This window comes from Vanellus vanellus, assembly GCF_965231255.1.
Source record: "Vanellus vanellus genome assembly, chromosome: 25".
NCBI lineage: Eukaryota > Metazoa > Chordata > Aves > Charadriiformes > Charadriidae > Vanellus > Vanellus vanellus.
The window spans coordinates 759,574-778,387 of record NC_138930.1 but is presented as its reverse complement, the minus strand read 5'-3'; the positions used below and the strand labels follow the sequence as shown (position 1 = coordinate 778,387).

Genomic DNA, 18,814 nt, shown 5'->3' with positions numbered 1-18,814 from the left:
CACGGCATTTTAAAACTGTGGACACCCTTCTCCGAGCTCCAAACATAGGGGATGAATTTGTGCAGAGGGGAGTTGCCTTGTCAGCCAGATGTGACTGTTTCCTTCCCCATCAAAGTCACGGCAAAATGGGGCAAAATGGAGAATAATGCAAAGAGGAAAAAAGTGGAGTAAGACCGAGTCTTTGATTGTGCAGTTGTCAGTGGCTTTACTGAATGAGTCTCTGTCCTGTTTACATCCCAGTGCTCTCGTGTATGCTGCGTGTGCCCCTGCTGTTGATGTTTTTAGACATGTAGCATAGAGGAAGGAGAAAATCGAACCGGGAAGTGAGCGAGAGTAGAGGAAGGAAGGAATTGTACAAGCTCGGTCCGGGGCAAGATGGTACCTCACCCACTGGAGCTCCGGGTCCCACCTGGACTGGCCCCCACCGCATACTCTCAGCTATGGGGTTAGTTTTTCAGTGCTCCAAACGACCAAGGTTTCTATCGCTTCCATTGCGGTACCTGAGGTGAAATGCTGTGCGCCAAAGCCCCATTGCTGAACTGGGCTAGCGGGGATTTATACTTTGGAGATTGTGTGATGCAAAACCAGACCTGCACTAACTTTCCACTGCTAGAACTGAGAGAAGCAAGTGCCGCCGTTCCAGCAGATCGAGGCCTTTCTCTTGCCTGGGAAGAAACTCTTACACTGAGCTCAGATTTGTAGGTGGAGATGTTTCACCTGCTCTCCAGATTTGTTGGCACTGAAAATAGCTCTTCCGTCCAGCTTCCTTCTGGTAATTCTGACTCAGGCTTCCAGTAATGGAGGGTGTTTTTTTCTTTCTTCTTCTTTTTTTTTTAAATTTTTTAAAAAAGGAAATAATTGGCGTGTTTATGCTTAAGAACTTCCCATCTTTCACTTCTGCTGGTGGAGCATGGGTCTCTCTGCAAGTCTGGCACTCTTTGCAGGCTATAAACTTGAAGTAGTGCTGCTTCTGGAGTTGTTGATTGCTTTGGATGCCATGAGCTGCTGGCTTGACCTTGCTCGCTGTCGGGAAATTCCAGTGTGATTTTGTTTGAGTGGGGGCAGACAAAGGATCTCCTCAATTGTGCCTTCCCAGCGAGGAGTGTCTTGGGAGCTCTCCCAGCTGGCTGTGGTGCGGCAGGCTGGATGGTCCAAAACCGTCATTAACTCCAAGACAGCAGTAGGCGCCTGGAGAGACCCGGCCGGCCCGTACGGTGGCCTGACCCCCCGTCGCTGCCTGGTGGGGTCTCGGTGCGGGGTGAGCTCCTGGGCCTCGTGGCTGGGCTCTGTAGAGGAGGTCCTCACCAGTGGTCCTGGTCTCTGCAGGAGTGAGGTGAGCCTGGGGGGCGGCTGGAAGCCTGCAGGCTTCGGTGGTCTCGGGCAAACCTCAGGACAGCTGTTAAACGGTGCTGACCCACGGGTTGTGTTCTGGTGCAGTTAGGTAATTACTTTGAACAGTGCTTTTAATGTTAAAAACAAAAATTGCACAGTTGTGAAGTAAATGCAAAGCTTGCCTCAACGGCAGTTTCTCTTCCATTAGCAAATCCAACCCAGAGCTCTCAGTTGGGCTCACCAGTTCAGGATAAAACACATGATCCTGCAATGAGAATCTACACAGCTCCTTTTAACGAGGACCTGTCTTGTCAGGAACGGCAGAGCAGTTTTGTACAGTGCTCCTTTCAAAACAAATGGGAAAACAGTGACTGACATAACTGCTCCAGTGCAGTGCAAGTTCAGTATTCCCATAATAAACTTCGCTCAGGTCTGGACAGGGACTGCTGGCTTGTAAGAGCCCTTTGAGAGGGCAACATTTGCACCGGTAATCTGTTAGTGCCAGTGGGAGGTGTATGAAAGGTGGGCTTATGCCTGAGATCTCCTGTGTAAAGGCAAAGCGTGCCATTTTGGGATAGCCCATCTTAACGCTGTGTACTTTGGCAGAAAGACTCCTGTCCTGCAGGTGTGGGAGGACATGTATCCCTGCAGGCTTTCTTCACACGTGGGCACAAGCACAAAACGTTCACACTTTTTGCAAGAATATCTTTACCTTGGTCAGTTATTCCCTGTGTGTATGTCAAAAAAGGCATGCATGGCATTTGCAAGGTTTATTAGTTTCCAGAATTATTGCCCAGGGCTTTTCTTCACAAACAGAAAGTATTAAAGTCCACTGACAACATCAGAGTGTGACATCTGAGTACAGCGCAGGTATCTTTACTGCTGTTGTATCTTCATACTTGCAGGGGTTGGAGGGCTGAGGGCTGAGGCTGCTTTCTCACCTGCACCCTTTTCTTCCAGCTGTTCTCACCCAGCAGATCGTTCACTGGCTTAAACAGTTCCAATGACCACGTTCCTGCTGGCCCCAACACCCCGCTCCTCATAAGCTACCAGGTGAGAGCGATAGTCGGCTTCTGTAGGGTCGGACACCGGGGTCTTAACTTGGTGGCATCACAGTATGGAGGGGAGCAGCTCTGACCGTTTTCCCTTCAGAGGGAGTGAGACAAGAACTTTCCCAGAAGTGTCTTATATTTCCCTTGGTGGAACTTCACTATGTGAAAGAATGATTGGGGCTTTCACGACTTTGCTTTATGCTGCTGACTACTGCGCTGAGTTTGAAGCTGGTCCATGTCCCTTACTCGGGGCCAGATTAATGCACAGCTGGGCAGAATTCACGCTAGCCCACAGCCCATCTGAAAAGTGATGTAAACATCTTTCCCTAATTTGGTGTGGACCAGGCGCTGAAAGGAGCTCTTAAAGCACTTGCTGAGCCCCCGGGGTGGGCTCTCGCAGATGGTTTTCCTTGTGTTGCTGTAGTCTATAAAGGAGATTAATTGTACTTGAAGAGTTTGTGAATTTGCATAGAGCTGGTTTAAATGGTAGTTTCTGGCACTGTGTAGCACTGCGTGTGTCCGTAGTTCAATGAGAACATTAACATTTGGTCAATGGTGTGTTTCTTTTCAGTCTCAGGCTCCTGCAGAGGAGGAGGATGAAGGTGAGGAGGAAGAAACAGAAGAGTTGGGGCAAACGGAAACCTACGCGGAATATGTACCTTCAAAGTGTGAGTGTCTTGCCATCGCACGAGTGTGGGAGGTTCTGTTAACTCCATTGTGGACCAACCTAATCAGCTGCTCCCTTATTCTCCTGTAAGCAGTATATGGTGCTTGCCATGGCACATCCCAGGCTTGTGATTTTCTAGAAAAGCTTTACCAGTGTACTGGTCCTTTGTTGGTGCTGTGCTAATTTAACAGAACACTTTTCCGTTGCTTGCTTTGCGGGGGGCATGACTTGATTTTTGGCAATCCGAAATTTCAATGGAACACAAGAGTGAAGAGCAGGCGTTGCACTTGTCTCTTCTGTTCCTGAGCAGAAGGCTATTAATACGAGGTTTGCAGTCCTTTTTGACTTGCTCCGTGAGAGTGAAGAACTTGAGTTATCTGTTTTTCTTGTTGTCATTTAGCCAAGATTGGGAAGCACCACCCTGACCTCGTGGTTGAAACGAGCACTCTATCCAGCGTCCCCCCACCCGACATCACCTACAGCCTGTCCCTGCCACGCTCCGTTGCCGACAAAGGGTCACTCTCTGCACTACAGCTGGAAGCAATCATTTATGCCTGCCAGGTACGGGGCTCCACCTTGCCCAGCTTGCGTGTCCTACACTAGAAAGAAAATGCCTTTCGTATGGACAGATGTTCAGGTGTGTTTCAAAGTAACCTGTAGTACAGGTGATGAAACTTCGGAAGCTTTGGCATATGGCATTTTAAATGCCTTTTGAAAGGATTATTGGAAGCCAGGGACTTCTGTGGGATCTGTTTCCCAAAAAGGCAAGAACTCTTGAGTTTCGTTGCAGAAGGGAGTGCTTTGCATGTTGGGGGCCTGGGGACTTTTTCTGTGAACTTCCACTTGTGAGCTTGGCCATGACACCTGACCGTTTCTGCCATTTATCTGGGCAGGAAACTCACTTGCATCGATGGGATATATGAAAGGGTTAAGTGGTGCTCTTATAAGCTCACATCAAAGCTGTTAGCAAAGGCAAATCTCTTTTAATTTCTAGTTCTGTTCTTGATTTTGCAGCAACATGAAGTTTTGTTACCCAATGGGCAGCGAGCTGGGTTCCTCATTGGAGACGGTGCTGGCGTTGGAAAGGGCAGGACAGTTGCAGGCATCATCTTTGAAAATTATCTTAAAGGGAGGAAAAAAGCTCTGTGGTAAGTTGTGGTTTTTTCTCTTTTCCCGTAAGACCTTGGAGTTAGTTTGGATCTGGGAGCAAGGAATTCCTTAGTGCTGATGTTGGCTTTATAGTTGACTCATGCTGTGGCCTTGGGTAAGTCGTTTCCACCTCTTTGTGCCTGTGAAATGGGACTATTTCCCCTGCAGCAGTGATGGAGAATGAGTCACTATGAAATAGCAGATTGTGCACTGCTCGGAGTGCAGTGTCTCACCTATCCCCGCTCTCTTTAAAGTCAGTGGAAGGGTATTCGTGGACTTCCCGGGTGCAGACTCAAGCCCCCGGAGTACGGGGTTTTACTGCAGAGCACACACAGCTTGTCCTGAGTGGCAGACTGGAGTCTGCTGTGGGACTGTGCATTGTGGTGTGTGGGCAGTTGGAAATGTGACAGTTTTGCACACCTACTGTTGCTTTAGTCAGAGCTATTAATCACTGCGCGTGCCCCGACTGTCTCCTTAGCAGATAACCAGACCCACGTCTTGCTCTGCAGGTTCAGCGTCTCCAATGATCTCAAGTACGATGCTGAGAGAGACCTGAAGGACATTGAAGCCTCCCACATTCCTGTGCACGCCTTGAACAAGGTAGGGAGAGAAGTTGTAATGGTGTTCTGGAAAATCAGCCTACAGTAGCAGTTAGATGGATCCGCCTTAGTGTGTAAAGCAGCAGTCGCTTCTGCCTCCACGCGGCTGGTGGCACAGGCAGCAACAGACAACAAGCTGCTTTTGCTGTTCCCTTCTCTCGGCATGATCTTCCCACTCTGCACTCTTGCTATTTTTATACGCTCCGCAGAGCTGCACTGGGAGCACAGAGCTGTTTCCTGCAGGGAGTGAGAGGTATCTCCAGGCAAGTGCAAAGTTCAGCAGGACTTGAACCTTTCTCACCGTTCCTGAAGAGTCCTGCGGAGGGAACGGCTCCTGTTAGAGAGGGCTGTGCTCTGCTCTCCTGGGCTGGCATTTCCCAGTGCTGATTTCACGGAACTGCTCTTCAGAGCATGCGAGTAAAGGAGCACATATAAATGCACAGATCGGTGCCTGGCAGGGAGCTGCAGACACACGGTGTCGTGGCTGAGCACGGGGCATTTCCCCCCCAGCTGAGCGAATCAGAGAATTATCAGACATTTTTCCAGTTATTCAGTGGTGGGGACGAAGTATTTCTCAAAAGGAACATCCAGCAGTTGTGTCGTGGCTATTCACAGGCTTCTCCATGGCCTGTGCTTTAGTCTCTTGTCCAGTGCATCAGCCTTGTCCAGGCGTGTGTTTGCCGCACCGCTGGCCAGTTCACTGAAACGCTCTCCTCTGGTTTTTAATGGTGTTGAACAACCAGCTCTTATGGAGTCAATGGAAACCACATGTGTTTGACACCTCTGAATGCACTCTATTAAGAGAATGAAAGGGATGTTTGTTTTCAGACCAAAAAGGCTTTAAATGGAACTTTCTTCAGATTGGGACCATGGGTTTTTCCCCCGACTTTTTATTTCATTACAGGTGGGACCCATGGCAGTAAGATAGGCAACAATCTCACCTGGCCAAAGAGAAAATTATTTTCTAGGAGCAATTAAACCAGATGGGAGAGTTCAAAACAATTAAACATTCTAAACTGTTGCTTAAAAAAATGAAGCTACTTCAGTTGGCCAGAACATTGAACTCATAGCGTGGTCTCCACATTTCACTGCGTGCACCCAGATGTGCTGACACATTGGCTAGTGGAACTTGTCCAGACATTTAAAGTCCCTGTCATCACCACGTCTCCGTGCCAAGTAGAAGTGCTAAAGACGTCAGCTACCAACAGTCTTTTGTCTGTTCTGCTCTCAGATTGGGTTTTGTTGTTGGAGGCAGGAGCCTGTGTCCTGCACAGTCACAGCACAATCGGCGGTATTGATTGTGGGCAAAGAATGGGCGCGACGTACTGGGGACAAGCGTCGTGAGCGTGTGTGCTCTGGTTCTTCCTTTCTGCAGATTAAATATGGTGACACAGCTACCTCAGAAGGAGTCCTCTTTGCCACTTACTCTGCACTGATTGGTGAAAGCCAGGCAGGCGGGCAGCACAGGACGCGCTTGAAACAGATTTTGGAGTGGTGCAGGGAAAATTTTGATGGAGTTGTATCCTTTAAAAAAAAAACAACAGAGAGAGTGAGAAGAACTGCATGCTTATGATTGTACTTTACCAAGGAACAAAGAGCTTGGGGCCATCTGAAGTCACTGGGAGCAGCTGTGCCGAGCAGCCTGGTGCCTGCGGTAGATATTTAAATGCTGTAAGCACATGCATTCCCCCACGCTCCTCTCTCCTCCTCCACAGGCTGCTGCCTTCATGGGAGGAGGGGAAGAATGCAGCTGGGATCAACCTTTTCAGCATTCTTCTCCCTCAGCAATACATGACAAGACACACCTTGGAAGTGAAGGGAGAGGGAGGGGGAGATGACTTTGGGCTCTGAGGAGCAGAGGACTCGGCGAAACCAACAGATGCAGTGTGGGGAACGAGTCAGTCCTGTTGATATTGGGACTGGTTGTTCAGTTGGTTGGAGGAGGCTGGGTTGTATTTTCTGTCTGCTGCCATCCTCGTGATGAAAATAGATCCTTTCTCCTTAAATGACATTCCCCTCCAGATTGTGTTTGATGAATGCCACAAAGCCAAAAACGCCAGCTCTACTAAAATGGGCAAAGCAGTGCTGGACCTTCAGAACAAACTGCCTCAAGCAAGAGTCGTTTATGCCAGTGCCACAGGTAAGCTTCTCTTGGCATCACGTGGGCACCAGGCGTAAAGAGTTGCCACTCACCTTTGTGGTCTGAAGGACGCCCTTGAGATGTGAGCACATACACTGAGAGTACACGTTCGTGCAAGAAGGGATGAATGGTACTGCAGTGCTCGAGCCTAGAGTGCTCAGATTTGCCCCATCACTGCCATTACTGCTGACTTTTTGGCAAGTCAGACGAATTCCTCTCCAGTTGAACTGGTTCCTGGCCAGCTCTTCAGCTGTGCGAAGGTGCTCGCCCACTTAGCGTATGGAGGGCAATGTTCGGGAGGGCCGTGGCTCTCCGAAGGCACCAGGGCAAATTACTGTCCTCTTAAGAGTTTGCTTTACGTGACTCAAAACTATTCACAACTGCTGTGGTTTTGCTAACAGTGAATTCTGTTCAAACAGGCGCCTCTGAGCCAAAAAACATGATTTACATGAGCCGCCTGGGGATTTGGGGGCAGGGCACCCCTTTCAGAGCCTTTGATGAGTTCCTGCATGCAATCGAAAAGAGGTAAGTCGTGTCCAGCATCCCTTTTCTTGTGGCTTACGTTTGGTGGCAGGCTTTGTTCGGGAAATGGGTGCAATGAGTGGGGACAGTGTCTGAGGGCAGCTTGAGGCAGGAGAGGTGGTGGTTCTGCAGAGGCACCGATGCTGCCCTGTGGCAGAGGAAGGGGTTTCACAGCTGTCTTCCTCTCCCAGGGGAGTTGGTGCAATGGAGATCGTGGCAATGGACATGAAGGTCAGTGGAATGTACATTGCCAGGCAGCTCAGTTTCACTGGAGTGACCTTCAGAATCGAGGAGATCCCGCTGGATCAGCAGTACAAGATTGTCTATGACAAGGCAGCGAAGTTGGTGAGCTGGTCCCACTGCCGTGGGGAGACTGATGTTTAACTGCACTTTGGGCACGGCCGCTTGTTATGTGGGAGGGTTTGAGGACCCTAAACGTGGCCATGACCACAGAGCTTGTTTATGAGAAGGAAAAGCTCAGCTTACATAAAAAAAAAATCTTATTTTTTTTTGCTTCTATTTAAAAGTTCCATATTTGCAAGCCAGAGCTCGCAACGTCATGCTAATGTGGAAAGGAGAGAATGACCAGACTGTTCTTTCAGCCTAATGCAGCAACATAAATACTGACGTTAAATCAGATTATCAAACCCCAGACTGTTCTAATAACCTCCTGCGCAGCAGTAATGAAAGAGAAGACTAAGATATTAACTCAGCCTCTCTGGGTATTGTCTGCAGTGGGCAGAGGCCTTGATGGTGTTCCAGCAGGCGGCCGACTGGATCGGCTTGGAGTCTCGGAAATCCTTGTGGGGTCAGTTCTGGTCAGCTCACCAGCGCTTCTTCAAGTACCTCTGCATTGCTGCTAAAGTCCGGCGACTCGTCGAGCTCGCCAAGGAGGAGCTGGCGAAGGATAAGGTGTGGTATCGGAGCCTCGCTGAGGGGCGGCAGCCATCAGTCTGACATTACAAGTGATTTTTGTTGTAGTCTGCAACCAAAAGGAGTTAATTATTGTTCAGCTTGACTTGAAAGCAATTTCAAACCTCTTTAAGGCTGCATTTCTCTCCAGATTAACCAGAATGAAGTGCGGTGTCCGGGTTTCTGACGTTATTCACAGTAAATGATACCGGGGAGTTAACATGGTCTCGTCTTCCGAGGCATTACCCGCTGTTTGGTTTTGGTAGACGTGGGCAAGCTGATCTGAACCAGTATTTTGGGTCATGTTCGAGCTAGAAGAGGTACGAGATCCTTCACCTCAAGCACAGCCCTGTCCTTTCATCCATCTGGATGTGATTTGGAAATTTTAGGCAGAAACTACCTAGCAAAGCCACTTAGCTTCTGTAATCGGAGTCATCCTCTCTGTGGTGCGAGCAGAGGAACGGTTTTGGATGCTGAGAGATTGGAGGTGGTTCTAGATCAGGAGCTGTGCTACAGGCCCAACACGTATTTGGGACAGGGTCCGAGGCACATGTACGTGGGATGGTGAAATACAGTTTCTTGAGCCCGTAGCTGTTTGTCCTGACGCCGGCTGTGGTGCGCCCTTCCTGACGCCTTGCTGTGCCATCCCTTGTGTTTCCCCGCAGTGTATCGTCATCGGCCTGCAGTCCACCGGGGAGGCTCGCACCAGAGAAGTCCTGGACGAGAACGATGGGCATCTAAATTGTTTTGTCTCTGCTGCAGAGTGAGTTAAAAATCCCTGGTTTTCTTCTGAGGGGAGGCATGGGAGGCTGGAGGCGTGCTGGGAAAGCCCTGCCCTGGGGCCACTCACCACTCGAAGTTCTTGAAATGCAGTTTCATAACAGCTCCCCCTATACAGGCTGTAAACGGAGAGGACACTTAGCTGGGTCCTTGAGGCACTGTTTCTTCAGCGTGACTTTATGAGCTAGATCCTGGATTTTGAAGTTTCCTGTGGTCCAAACTTGCATGAGCAGCCTGATCCAACTCTGCACATGGAAAAGAATTGTTGGGTGTAGGAGAGCCAGAAATGTGAGCTCCGATGTGGTTTGTGTAGGTCTGACTCTGGAATCCAAACGGGGCTATTGGCACTGAAGAAATGAGTAAGGGAATCTCATGTAATGACAGAGACTGGGGCGATAATGCGAGGCGACATCGCTGGAGCAGTGAGAGGAAGGAGCGGTCCCGGGAGTTCAGGTTCACCAGCGCTGGCTTTCAGCACGCGTGCGAGGCAGGACGTGGTGTTTGATTGCCAGGCTTCTGCAGCGTCCTGGTTGTGTTGCCTTCGTTCCTAGCTAAAGGGAGGGTTGGTTGTGCCTGAAGCGAAGCCAGCAGCAGGACTCCTGCTACCCTTTCACCGAGAATGAGGCTTATGCTCCCCCTCATTTCTGCAGCTTTCAAAATACCAGCCCCTCCCATGAATGTGCACGATCCCTGAGGAAAACCTGGGACATTGGGTTGAGTTGCGTTTCTTCTGTTCTGTAGGTAGCAGGGCTGTTACTGTTTGCTTTTGAAGTGACTTTTAATGCGGGTGAAAGCAATGAGAGATGCCAGAGGCAGTATGCGTCCAGTTTAGGCCAAACTTTCCTCCCTTACTGATGGGGGTTGTGTTGTCAGTGTCACTCTGCTGTCTCCAGTCCATTCCTGAAAACCAAATACCAGTTTGGTGGCAGTGCGCAAGGCAAGTCTAACAACTGCTGGGATCAATTTGGTCCCTTGGATTGGTTTTCTTGTCACAGAATTCAGAGGCTAAAGGACTGTGCGGTCCCTTTGAGCTTTGCTCGGCTGTCGAAGGAGAAAGGGTCTGTTTGTGATCACGCACACTGCTTTACTCTGTCCCCAGTTCTAAAGGCAAGAGCTCCTTGCTCAGCAGCATTGGCCAGATAACTGAGTGTCTTCTGGCATCTGCAGCGTCCTGGTTTTACAGCACTTCAGGGGATTCTTGAGGGGATTGTGCTGGGAAGAACCAGTTGTTTAAAAGATGCCGAGAAACGGGGTTAAAAATAAACAGATTGCTCAGTGAGTGAATACCAGCCCAACCCTTTGTTCGCAGGGAAGACGGGGAGTGCAAGTGTCGGGAAAATGAGCAAGCTTTCATGGCAGGGAGGCTCCAGACCTGAGAGTGAGTCTTTGCATTTTGAGCCCAGGGTCACCCCAGCACACAGGACAAAAGGGCTCCTTCTGGTGCCGCGTCAGCACAGGGCTCTGCCCCTGCAGGGAGCGGTGCTGCCTCTGTCTCCTTCAGCCCCTCACACCAAGGCTCTCAGAGCTCCCTCCCGGGTTCCCGAGACTCCCTTTTTCTCACACGGGCGAGTTGTCATGTCCATACTTCTCAGCTGTCGCTTTCAATGGGTTTTTTTGTTTTTTTTTTCAACCAGAGCTCATTCAGCACTGCCTTCTCATTGCACTGGGGGTTCATCCCCACCCAACATGATCAGCATTTAAGCATTTTCTCTTTTATTTGCAGAACAGCCCACCGAAGCATTTGTTTTCCACCTCTTATGATTTTTTCTGTTCACCTGAAAGCACTACGTATCCACGTTTTGTCACTTTTCTCCATTTCGTGGGCAAGCAGGCCCACGTCCCGTTAATCAGAGGACTTGGTGGAGCACATTTGTTGGACAGCCTGACGGTGGTCTCTGCTGCCAGAGTGTGGAGAGGGGCTGGGACACTGGGAGTTCCTGGATTTTTCAGTAGTGATGTAACAGCCTCCCAGTATAGTGTTTCCCATTTAAAGCTCCCTCTTAGTTGCTATATAAAGGTCTTGCAACTTTGGCATGCCACCCAGGGCATGCTCTGCTTTTGTTGCAGCATCTCCCTGGAACGGCCCCTCTCCCTCCACCAGCAGGGCAGCCAGGGCAGAGAGCGTTTTTGCCGGCATGACAGTGCTTTGCCTTCCCTCAGCACGCCCTTTCGCGGCTGAGGATCTGCTGGCGCAGCCCATGTTCCCGTGGCGGAACCCTTCGGTGAAACACGCTCAGTCTGACTTTCTGCTGTTGTGGAGAGCCGCACCGTACCGGTGCTGGCTGATCACACGCTGGTAGTTGCGGTGCAGGATTTACCCTCTTTCATGAAACGTGGTACTATCTCAAATACACATTGCTACATGATAACCAGCAGATGTTCCTGTTCCTGGTAGCTAGAATAAATTTTGCATCTTACTTTCAGAGGCGTCTTTCTATCACTAATTCAGAAGCACTTTCCTTCAACCAAAAGAAAGAGAGAAAAAGGAACTGGCATTAAAAGAAAACGTAAGAGCACACTCCACTGCCCAGCATCTGACCTCCTGCCTTGCTGCTTCACCCCAGCCACTCAGCTTTTTCTTTTCCTTTTTCCCTTTTCCCTACTTCATGCTTTTTGCTACTCTGCCCTGGTTTCAGTTTGCCCTCCCGCACATCTCCCATCACTCTCTCTCATCTGGAGGACGGCAGCTCTAGGTCATTCACCCTTTCTTCCCTCTAACCCACTTCCCTGTCACAGCGTAGGTCCTCGCCTCCACCACTTGCCCAGTAGCTCTGCCCCTCTCCCTCAGCCGCTCTCCTGCCGAGCCCGGTGGGCAGATTGCTCCTGCCTGCACCTCTGAAGCCCTCTTGCAGCAAGGGGGGTTTCTCCACCAGCCCTTACTTATAGCGTGGCAGGTGTCCTGGGGAAAAAAAATCACTTCCCTGCCCAATTCTTGGCTGCGGCTGCAGGTAAGAAGAGTTTTGGGATTTCTCCTCCCGTGGGATGTGGGAAAGGGCGAGGAGGGGGACAGCAGCACCGGCAGATTGTGGAGGTTATCCTAACTGGCTGCTGTTGCAGAGCAGCCTGCGCAAGCTGGTTTGTGAGCCCTGTCATGTAGCAGGGCATGTCTCACTGTGCTTGGAAGCAAACAACGTCCCGAAACACTGGCACCTTCCTGTGTCCTGCACATTCCTTTGGAGGCAGTCACGCCTGCGGCCTCCTTCCCCCGAGGAGTTAGCGCTGCTTAGAGCCGGCTGTGTGTTCATCCTGATGTGTGCAACTAGCTTCAGCCCTGATAGAGATTGCCTTGTTCGGTCTTTCTCTCTCTTCCTTTCTCTTCCTCTCCCTCCCTCCCGCTCTCTCCCTCCCTCCCTCCCTAACCGCCCCCACCCCACCCAAGAGTCCCTGTCTTTCCAAGATCAGCCTTTCATTTGGGGCAATCTCAGCTCTTTCTCCTCCTCCTCCTCTTTCTGAGCTGGCGCTTGCTGTTCTACATCGATGCACGAGGCTGGGGACTCTGCCCTGACGCCACTCGCTCTCCCTAGCAGGGAAGCAGAGGGGCCGCTGCGCCAAGGCTCTGAAGGGCGTGTGTGACCTCACGGGCGTGATCAAGATCAGCGATGACAGCAGCACCGACTCCGACATGGGGCTCGACAGTGACTTCAACTCCTCCCCGGAGTCCATGTTTGAGACAGATGATGTCATCTTCGTTGAGCGCACCTACAACGGCTTTGCAGCTGAGGACAGAAGTAAGCAGAGAGCAGCACGGGGTTAGCTCCTTCCTCGCCACGGGGAGCTGGGAACCGGGGTCGCTTCGTTCCAGTGTGTGGCACCCAGTGCACAGAACGCAGGTGGAGACAGCCACCCGCCCCAGTGCCCTGCAAGCACGGACAGCGGCAGATCGGACACGACCCTTTGGGGGGATCTGGCTGAGGGGATTGCAGAGTCAGTGAGCTGAACTGAGGAGACTCTCCTGGTGTTTTCTCGGAGTGGTGAAGCTCCTTCTGTGCTCGGGACAGCCTTATGATCTTGGCTATGCTTTACCCTGTGGTGGTCAAACTTGGGCTTGTGAGGCTGATTCACGGTAACCTGCTGTGATCGGTGAGCAGGAAGAATTTGCCCTGCGTGCTCCTTCCCCCACCAAAATAGGGGGAAGCACAGCGGGAATTCACTCCGTGCTCAGCAGCAGTTATTGCAAGTCAGAGTGTCTTTGCCTGCTTATCACATAGTGCCCCCAGAAGCCTTTTGGGACGACTGTTTCCCCCTCTCTGATTCGCAGTTACCAGGTAACTATAAACTTTGCATTTTGTATTGCAGGTAATTTTCACATGCTGCCTTCCCGGAAAGATATGCATGGCCTGAGGGAACTAGAACACGTGGAAAAGATGAAGCAGGACCTCCTAGCAAAAGTAAAAGCACTGGGCAAAGAGCTACCTCTCAATACCTTGGATGAACTGATCAATCACTTTGGGGGCCCGGAGCATGTGGCTGAGGTACTCCTCACGATCAAGAGTATATTCTGGTGGCACTGGGAGACAGGAATAGGGGCCAGCAGAGGGGGTTCCTGCTGGAAGAGGGTTTCCTCTCCTTCCCTGCCATCTGAAAAAGCTGTTGAGAAGTGACTGTCTAACTTGACTTGCTGCGCCCTGCAGGTCTCTCCCCTCTGCTAACAGCCTCTCTCTCTCCTGTGCGGTGTGTGCAGATGACGGGGCGCAAGGGCCGGGTTGTTTGCAGACCGGACGGCTCCGTCATGTTCGAGTCTCGTGCAGAGCAAGGCCTCTCTATAGACCACGTCAACCTGAAGGAGAAGGAGCGTTTTATGAAAGGGGAAAAGGTGAGTCAGGTTCGAGCCAAGGAAACCTCCAAACATCTGCACGGGAGCAAGTGCTGAGAAGGGAAGGAAAGGGAGAAGGGAGGCTGCCTTTGCACGCTTGTGCCTTGCCAGCCACGGGCCAACAAGGCTCTGCAGCTTTCTGTCTCTCTGTTGGACCTGCTGGAAGGTGACAAGGAGTCCTGGGTCCCCTCACGGGCCGGGGGGTTGTGCTGTGGGCTGTTTCTTGAAGCAGTTTTGCAGATGTCCAGGAACGTCACTCCCCTTTCTCACTTGTTGTCTCTCTCCCTTAGCTTGTAGCAATAATCTCCGAGGCCTCCAGCTCAGGTATCTCTCTCCAAGCAGACAGACGGGTGAAAAACCAGAAGCGCCGGGTGCACATGACACTGGAGTTGCCCTGGAGCGCAGACCGGGCCATACAGCAGTTCGGTGAGGGCTGGGTGTTCTTGGTCACTGTCCCCTTCCCCTGAGCGTGGTTCAGACCATGGAGTGCTGGGCTGCCCTGGGAGGGAAAGGGTGCGTGTGGCCGCCCGAGGCAGGCGGTGCTGCGGCCGGGGCAGATGTATTTAGCTTTCTGTGATACAGCACCTTTGCAGAGCACCGTGCTCCCGTGTTTTGCCAGGGTGGAAGTGCAGGCACAAAGCAGTTGCAACTGATTTATCTTGCAGGGAAGGTGTGTGTTGGCTTCAGGAGTGATTTGCAGTGTGGGGAGGGGGAACCCTCCCATACACGTTAGCAGTGTGTCCTCATGAAACGTGCTGGGGGTGCCTGGGGATTTCTGTTCCACCCTGGGGAAGCTCTGTAGGATAGGGAGGGACAGTTCCTCAATACGTGAGCACAAACAAAATAATGCACGTCCTAGCTCAAACTGGGGAGTCACTCCTCAGCCCCAGAGGGTCAGGGCTATAAACCCAACTCTGCCAAGGTCTCAGCAGCACCAGGGTGATGAATGCGACCGTGCCTCTGTCCTTTTCCCCCAAAGAGAGATCTCCTTTGGAAACCAGCAGGACGTAGAAAGTTGTTTTGGCTCTCTCACCTCTTGCTCAGCTTCCCTTCCTCTACCAGACAGGCCGTGCCAACCTCCCCTTTCACTTCTGTCCTCATGTCCCCGTAGGTCGAACGCACCGATCAAACCAGGTTTCTGCTCCAGAGTATGTCTTCCTTATCTCCGAGCTGGCCGGGGAGAGGAGGTTTGCCTCCATCGTGGCAAAACGTCTGGAGAGCCTCGTAAGTGCCCTGCAGCAAAGAGATCAACGTGTCGGTTCCAATTCTCTCTGAAGAGCTCGCATTTCGGTGTTGCCACTGGCATGGCCAGCGTAACTAGTACCGGGGATTGCATCACCCCTGAGTGAAGGCATTGCAGTTGTGGAATGCAGAATGCTTTTAGCATCCTGGGATTTGGGAAAGGGAGTGAAGAAGAATACGTAACCAAGGCATCAGGAGGAATTTCAGGGAAGCAGAACCCTATTCCAGATGCTGGAATTCCCCCACTGCTACAGGAGCGTAAACCCAGCTGTTTCCAGAAAGCTGATGAAATAATTAATGGAATAATTAAATCGTCTGTTTCATTTTTTTCACTTCTGTTAAATCCCCAAATACTTTGGCAAAGTCTCAATATTCCAGAGGAACTCTGCCTCCCCAGAGCACGTTCTTATCTTGTTCTCTTCTGAGACGTGGCTTTGGCCATCCTTCTCTGGTGTTTTGCAACAGCTAAAAGTAAGAACTTTTTGGTTGGTTTGCTTTCCCAGGGTGCCTTAACTCACGGAGACCGACGGGCCACCGAATCCCGAGATCTCAGCAAGTACAACTTTGAGAATAAGGTAACTTGTGGCTGTTCTCAGGGCAGCTCAGCCAAGGAGGGGTTGAAGCAGTTAGTTAGCGAGTGCCTTCAGTGGGAGCCAGGGCCAGGAAGATCATTGCTGGCATCTACAGGCAGGATCTGGCCTCGCACCCAGCTCCCCGCACGTACCCCTGTGTACGGCACACAGAAGTGAGTTGATAACCAGCGGTGTGCGTGTGAGCACCACGTTGGCGCGAGGATTGTGCTCCCGCCGGGAGCCGGGAAGGGCACTTGGGCCTCTGCCCCCAAAGGAGCCGGTGCCAGCGCTGGGACGCGGACGTGCGGGTCCCTGTACTCTGGTCCCCTCGGGACAGAGGAGGCCCCTGACACACAGCTTCCCCCCTGGCACAGCCACCGGGTCAGTGGCCTCCTGGAGGTGGTGGCTTTCTCTGCAGTGCCAGCAGAAGCATTGTGACACCCTCAGTCCACAGCTGAGCTGCCAATGTTAGTTCATCCCGTGTGTGACTCTTGTCTCCTTTCACAGTACGGGGCTAAAGCACTAGACAGAGTCCTGTCCACTATCCTCAACCACACGGAGAACAGGGTTCCTGTGCCCAAGAGCTACGACAGAGGGGAGGCTGCGTTTTTCCATGGTAAGAACATTACCAGCTCTGGGGTTTCTGCTGCGTCTTGCTGGCCGGGTTGGTCTCAGGTTTGGGATGTGTGAAGAACTGAGTAGAAGGTCAGAGAGAGGGAACAGTACCACTGGCTCAGCAGCTCACTAGTGAGTGGGCCGATTGGCCGTGACACGTCACCCTGCCAGGCGTGGGGGGAAAAAGAGTCTGGGAGAGACTTAGCCGCGAAATAATGGGCACAGCTGGAGGGGAAGCAGGACTGGTGAGGGGAGGCTTAACCCTAAAATACACAAGCTGTCTTCTGCTGTTCCAGAAATGAAGCAAGGTCTCATCTCTGTGGGGATCTGCTGCAATCAGATGAAGTATGGCACCGTCTCAGTGGAGAAGGGTATGTGTCAAGCTTTTCCTGCCCAACGTAGGGGAGAAATGAAAGAGGCGGGGGTTTCATGGCCCAGCCGGTCCGTCTGCATGGCAGCACAGCCAGCCTCCAGGGGTTTGCTGCGCAGCTGGGGCAGCGTGTCTGCTTTGAGGGGAGGGTGCTGCGGGGATCAGCCGGCGCTGAAGATCCCATTTTGCTGCAGCAGCTGACCACAGCCTGGAGGGACAGCCCTTGGGCTGTGCTCTTGTGCATTAGTGCTGTGCTGCCATCGGGAAGGGACCTTGGGTGGCTTGCTGGGTGGTTGGCTTTGGGACCGTGCCGGTGGGCGCCATAGCCAGCTGCGCCATGTTCCCTGACCCTCCATGCTCTTGCAGACTGCTCCATCACCAAGTTCCTGAACCGCATCCTGGGTCTGGAGGTGGACAAGCAGAACATGCTCTTCCAGTATTTTTCTGACACCTTTGACTATCTGATTGAAAAGGACAAGAAGGAGGGCAAATACGACATGGGCATCCTAGGTATGGAGAAAGAGGGGTGGCCAGACCTCTTCCTACTGCACCCCTGAGGTTCCCTGTTCCTCCCTGTGCTGACTGACAGCAGTTCCACAGCCACAGCCATTTCTGGCACTGCAGTGTCCCCACACAGCACAGATCTTGAGACTCCTGCAGGGAGAGGAGCTGGTACAGGAAGGTGGATCTTACAGCAGCCTTTTCTCCTTCTACAGATTTAGCCCCAGGAGTGGATGAGATCTATGAGGAGAGCAAGGAGGTCTTCCTGACCCCTGGGCACCCACAGGATGGGCAGGTCGTGTTTTATAAGGTAGGCAGCCAGCACAGCTATCTCTGCAGTCTAGTCTTCTCCAGCGCTTCCCAGTTGGAGGCTGTGAGTTGCTGGGTCCCTCCCCCTGCCCCGTGGCTTTGTGTCGTTTGTGGTTGTGTCACATCTGCCTTAGTCATGGTGACTGATGCTGGGAGTTAGACGGAAGAGGCAAGGAGAGGCGCTGCCCGGGGGCCCGGGGCTGCCGTACCCAGGAGGGCACGCTGGCAGTGCCTGTTTCCAGGCTGCAGCAGCACCAAGTTTGTGTTGAGGGTGGGATTTGGGAGACAGACGCTGCTGCATGTGTCCTGCCCCCTGATGTTACAGAATCCCTCTGTTTGTCCCTGTTTAGATCAGTGTTGACAGAGGCTTAAAGTGGGAGGAAGCCTATGAGAAATCGCTCAAACTGACAGGATCCTTCGATGGGTTCTACCTCTCCTACAAGGTAGGTCCCTGGGCTCTGCCAGGGTGGCATCCCAGCTCGGAGGGTGACTCCAAGAGGAGAAGGTCTGCCGTGGCTGTAAGACGTCTATGTCTGACCTCTTGCTGGGGGCTGGGGGATTCCTCCAAGAAACTCCATCCTGGGAGGAAGGGGTTAGTTTAGAGAAATATGGGCCTGGGGAGAGAGGCTGTGACTGTAACCATCAGCTCTACCCCGACAGACGCGAGGCTGCAAACACACGTGTCTGCTGGCAGAGCAGAGCCGTGGGAAGAACTTCATCCTCTACAAGCCAAATATTGGGAAGCAAAGCCAGCCTGAGAGCCTGGACAGTCTGCAGAAGAAGTACCGGCGGGTAGGTGGGAACTGCAGCCCTCCGGTGTGGGGAGAGGCAAAAGCCTCTTTCTCTGGGCAGGGACGTGTCCTTTAGAAGGACGTTTACTGTAACCCTTTCACAGCTCCTCATAGTCCCGGTGTGGGTCGGGCAAAGCTGGTGGTAACACCGGGGTGTCCTGACTCCGAGCCCTGGATTTCAATCTCAGCTGCCTGTTGGACAGTGGAAAATCTCTACCGCTGTCTGTTTCTTCTGCAGGTGCTGCCTGAGGAAGCCAAGGAGCACTGGGAGAGCACTTACCACTTTTCCTTGAAGAAATGTAATCATGCTGTCTGGTAAGGGATCTGTGGCCCTGACCTCTCCTGCCCTCCCCAGGGCAGAGCTGGGGCTGGGGAGAGGGTCCCTGGCTGTGGCAGTGGGGAAGGGCTGCGCCGGGGGGGCTGCAGGTGGGGGAGCCTGGACCAATGC

At 52.1% G+C, this 18,814-nt stretch overlaps 1 protein-coding gene across 1 annotated transcript in view; it reads left to right on the top strand.

The window, feature by feature from the left end:
- The window catches only part of SBNO2 (strawberry notch homolog 2), a gene marked incomplete at its 5' end in the record, with an annotated part of 52,026 nt that overhangs the window by 29,288 nt on the left and 3,924 nt on the right, over positions 1-18,814 (top strand). The window contains 25 exons of the mRNA XM_082495334.1: positions 2,293-2,385; positions 2,956-3,052; positions 3,452-3,612; positions 4,066-4,199; positions 4,710-4,800; positions 6,175-6,318; positions 6,822-6,939; positions 7,359-7,464; positions 7,653-7,806; positions 8,197-8,373; positions 9,039-9,136; positions 11,578-11,660; positions 12,681-12,881; positions 13,450-13,625; positions 13,835-13,966; positions 14,257-14,392; positions 15,078-15,190; positions 15,712-15,783; positions 16,288-16,396; positions 16,692-16,766; positions 17,132-17,275; positions 17,482-17,576; positions 17,926-18,018; positions 18,236-18,367; positions 18,605-18,681. Coding sequence (XP_082351460.1) covers positions 2,293-2,385; positions 2,956-3,052; positions 3,452-3,612; positions 4,066-4,199; positions 4,710-4,800; positions 6,175-6,318; positions 6,822-6,939; positions 7,359-7,464; positions 7,653-7,806; positions 8,197-8,373; positions 9,039-9,136; positions 11,578-11,660; positions 12,681-12,881; positions 13,450-13,625; positions 13,835-13,966; positions 14,257-14,392; positions 15,078-15,190; positions 15,712-15,783; positions 16,288-16,396; positions 16,692-16,766; positions 17,132-17,275; positions 17,482-17,576; positions 17,926-18,018; positions 18,236-18,367; positions 18,605-18,681 — 3,011 coding nt within the window. The remainder of the gene's footprint in view (positions 1-2,292; positions 2,386-2,955; positions 3,053-3,451; positions 3,613-4,065; positions 4,200-4,709; positions 4,801-6,174; positions 6,319-6,821; positions 6,940-7,358; positions 7,465-7,652; positions 7,807-8,196; positions 8,374-9,038; positions 9,137-11,577; positions 11,661-12,680; positions 12,882-13,449; positions 13,626-13,834; positions 13,967-14,256; positions 14,393-15,077; positions 15,191-15,711; positions 15,784-16,287; positions 16,397-16,691; positions 16,767-17,131; positions 17,276-17,481; positions 17,577-17,925; positions 18,019-18,235; positions 18,368-18,604; positions 18,682-18,814) is intronic.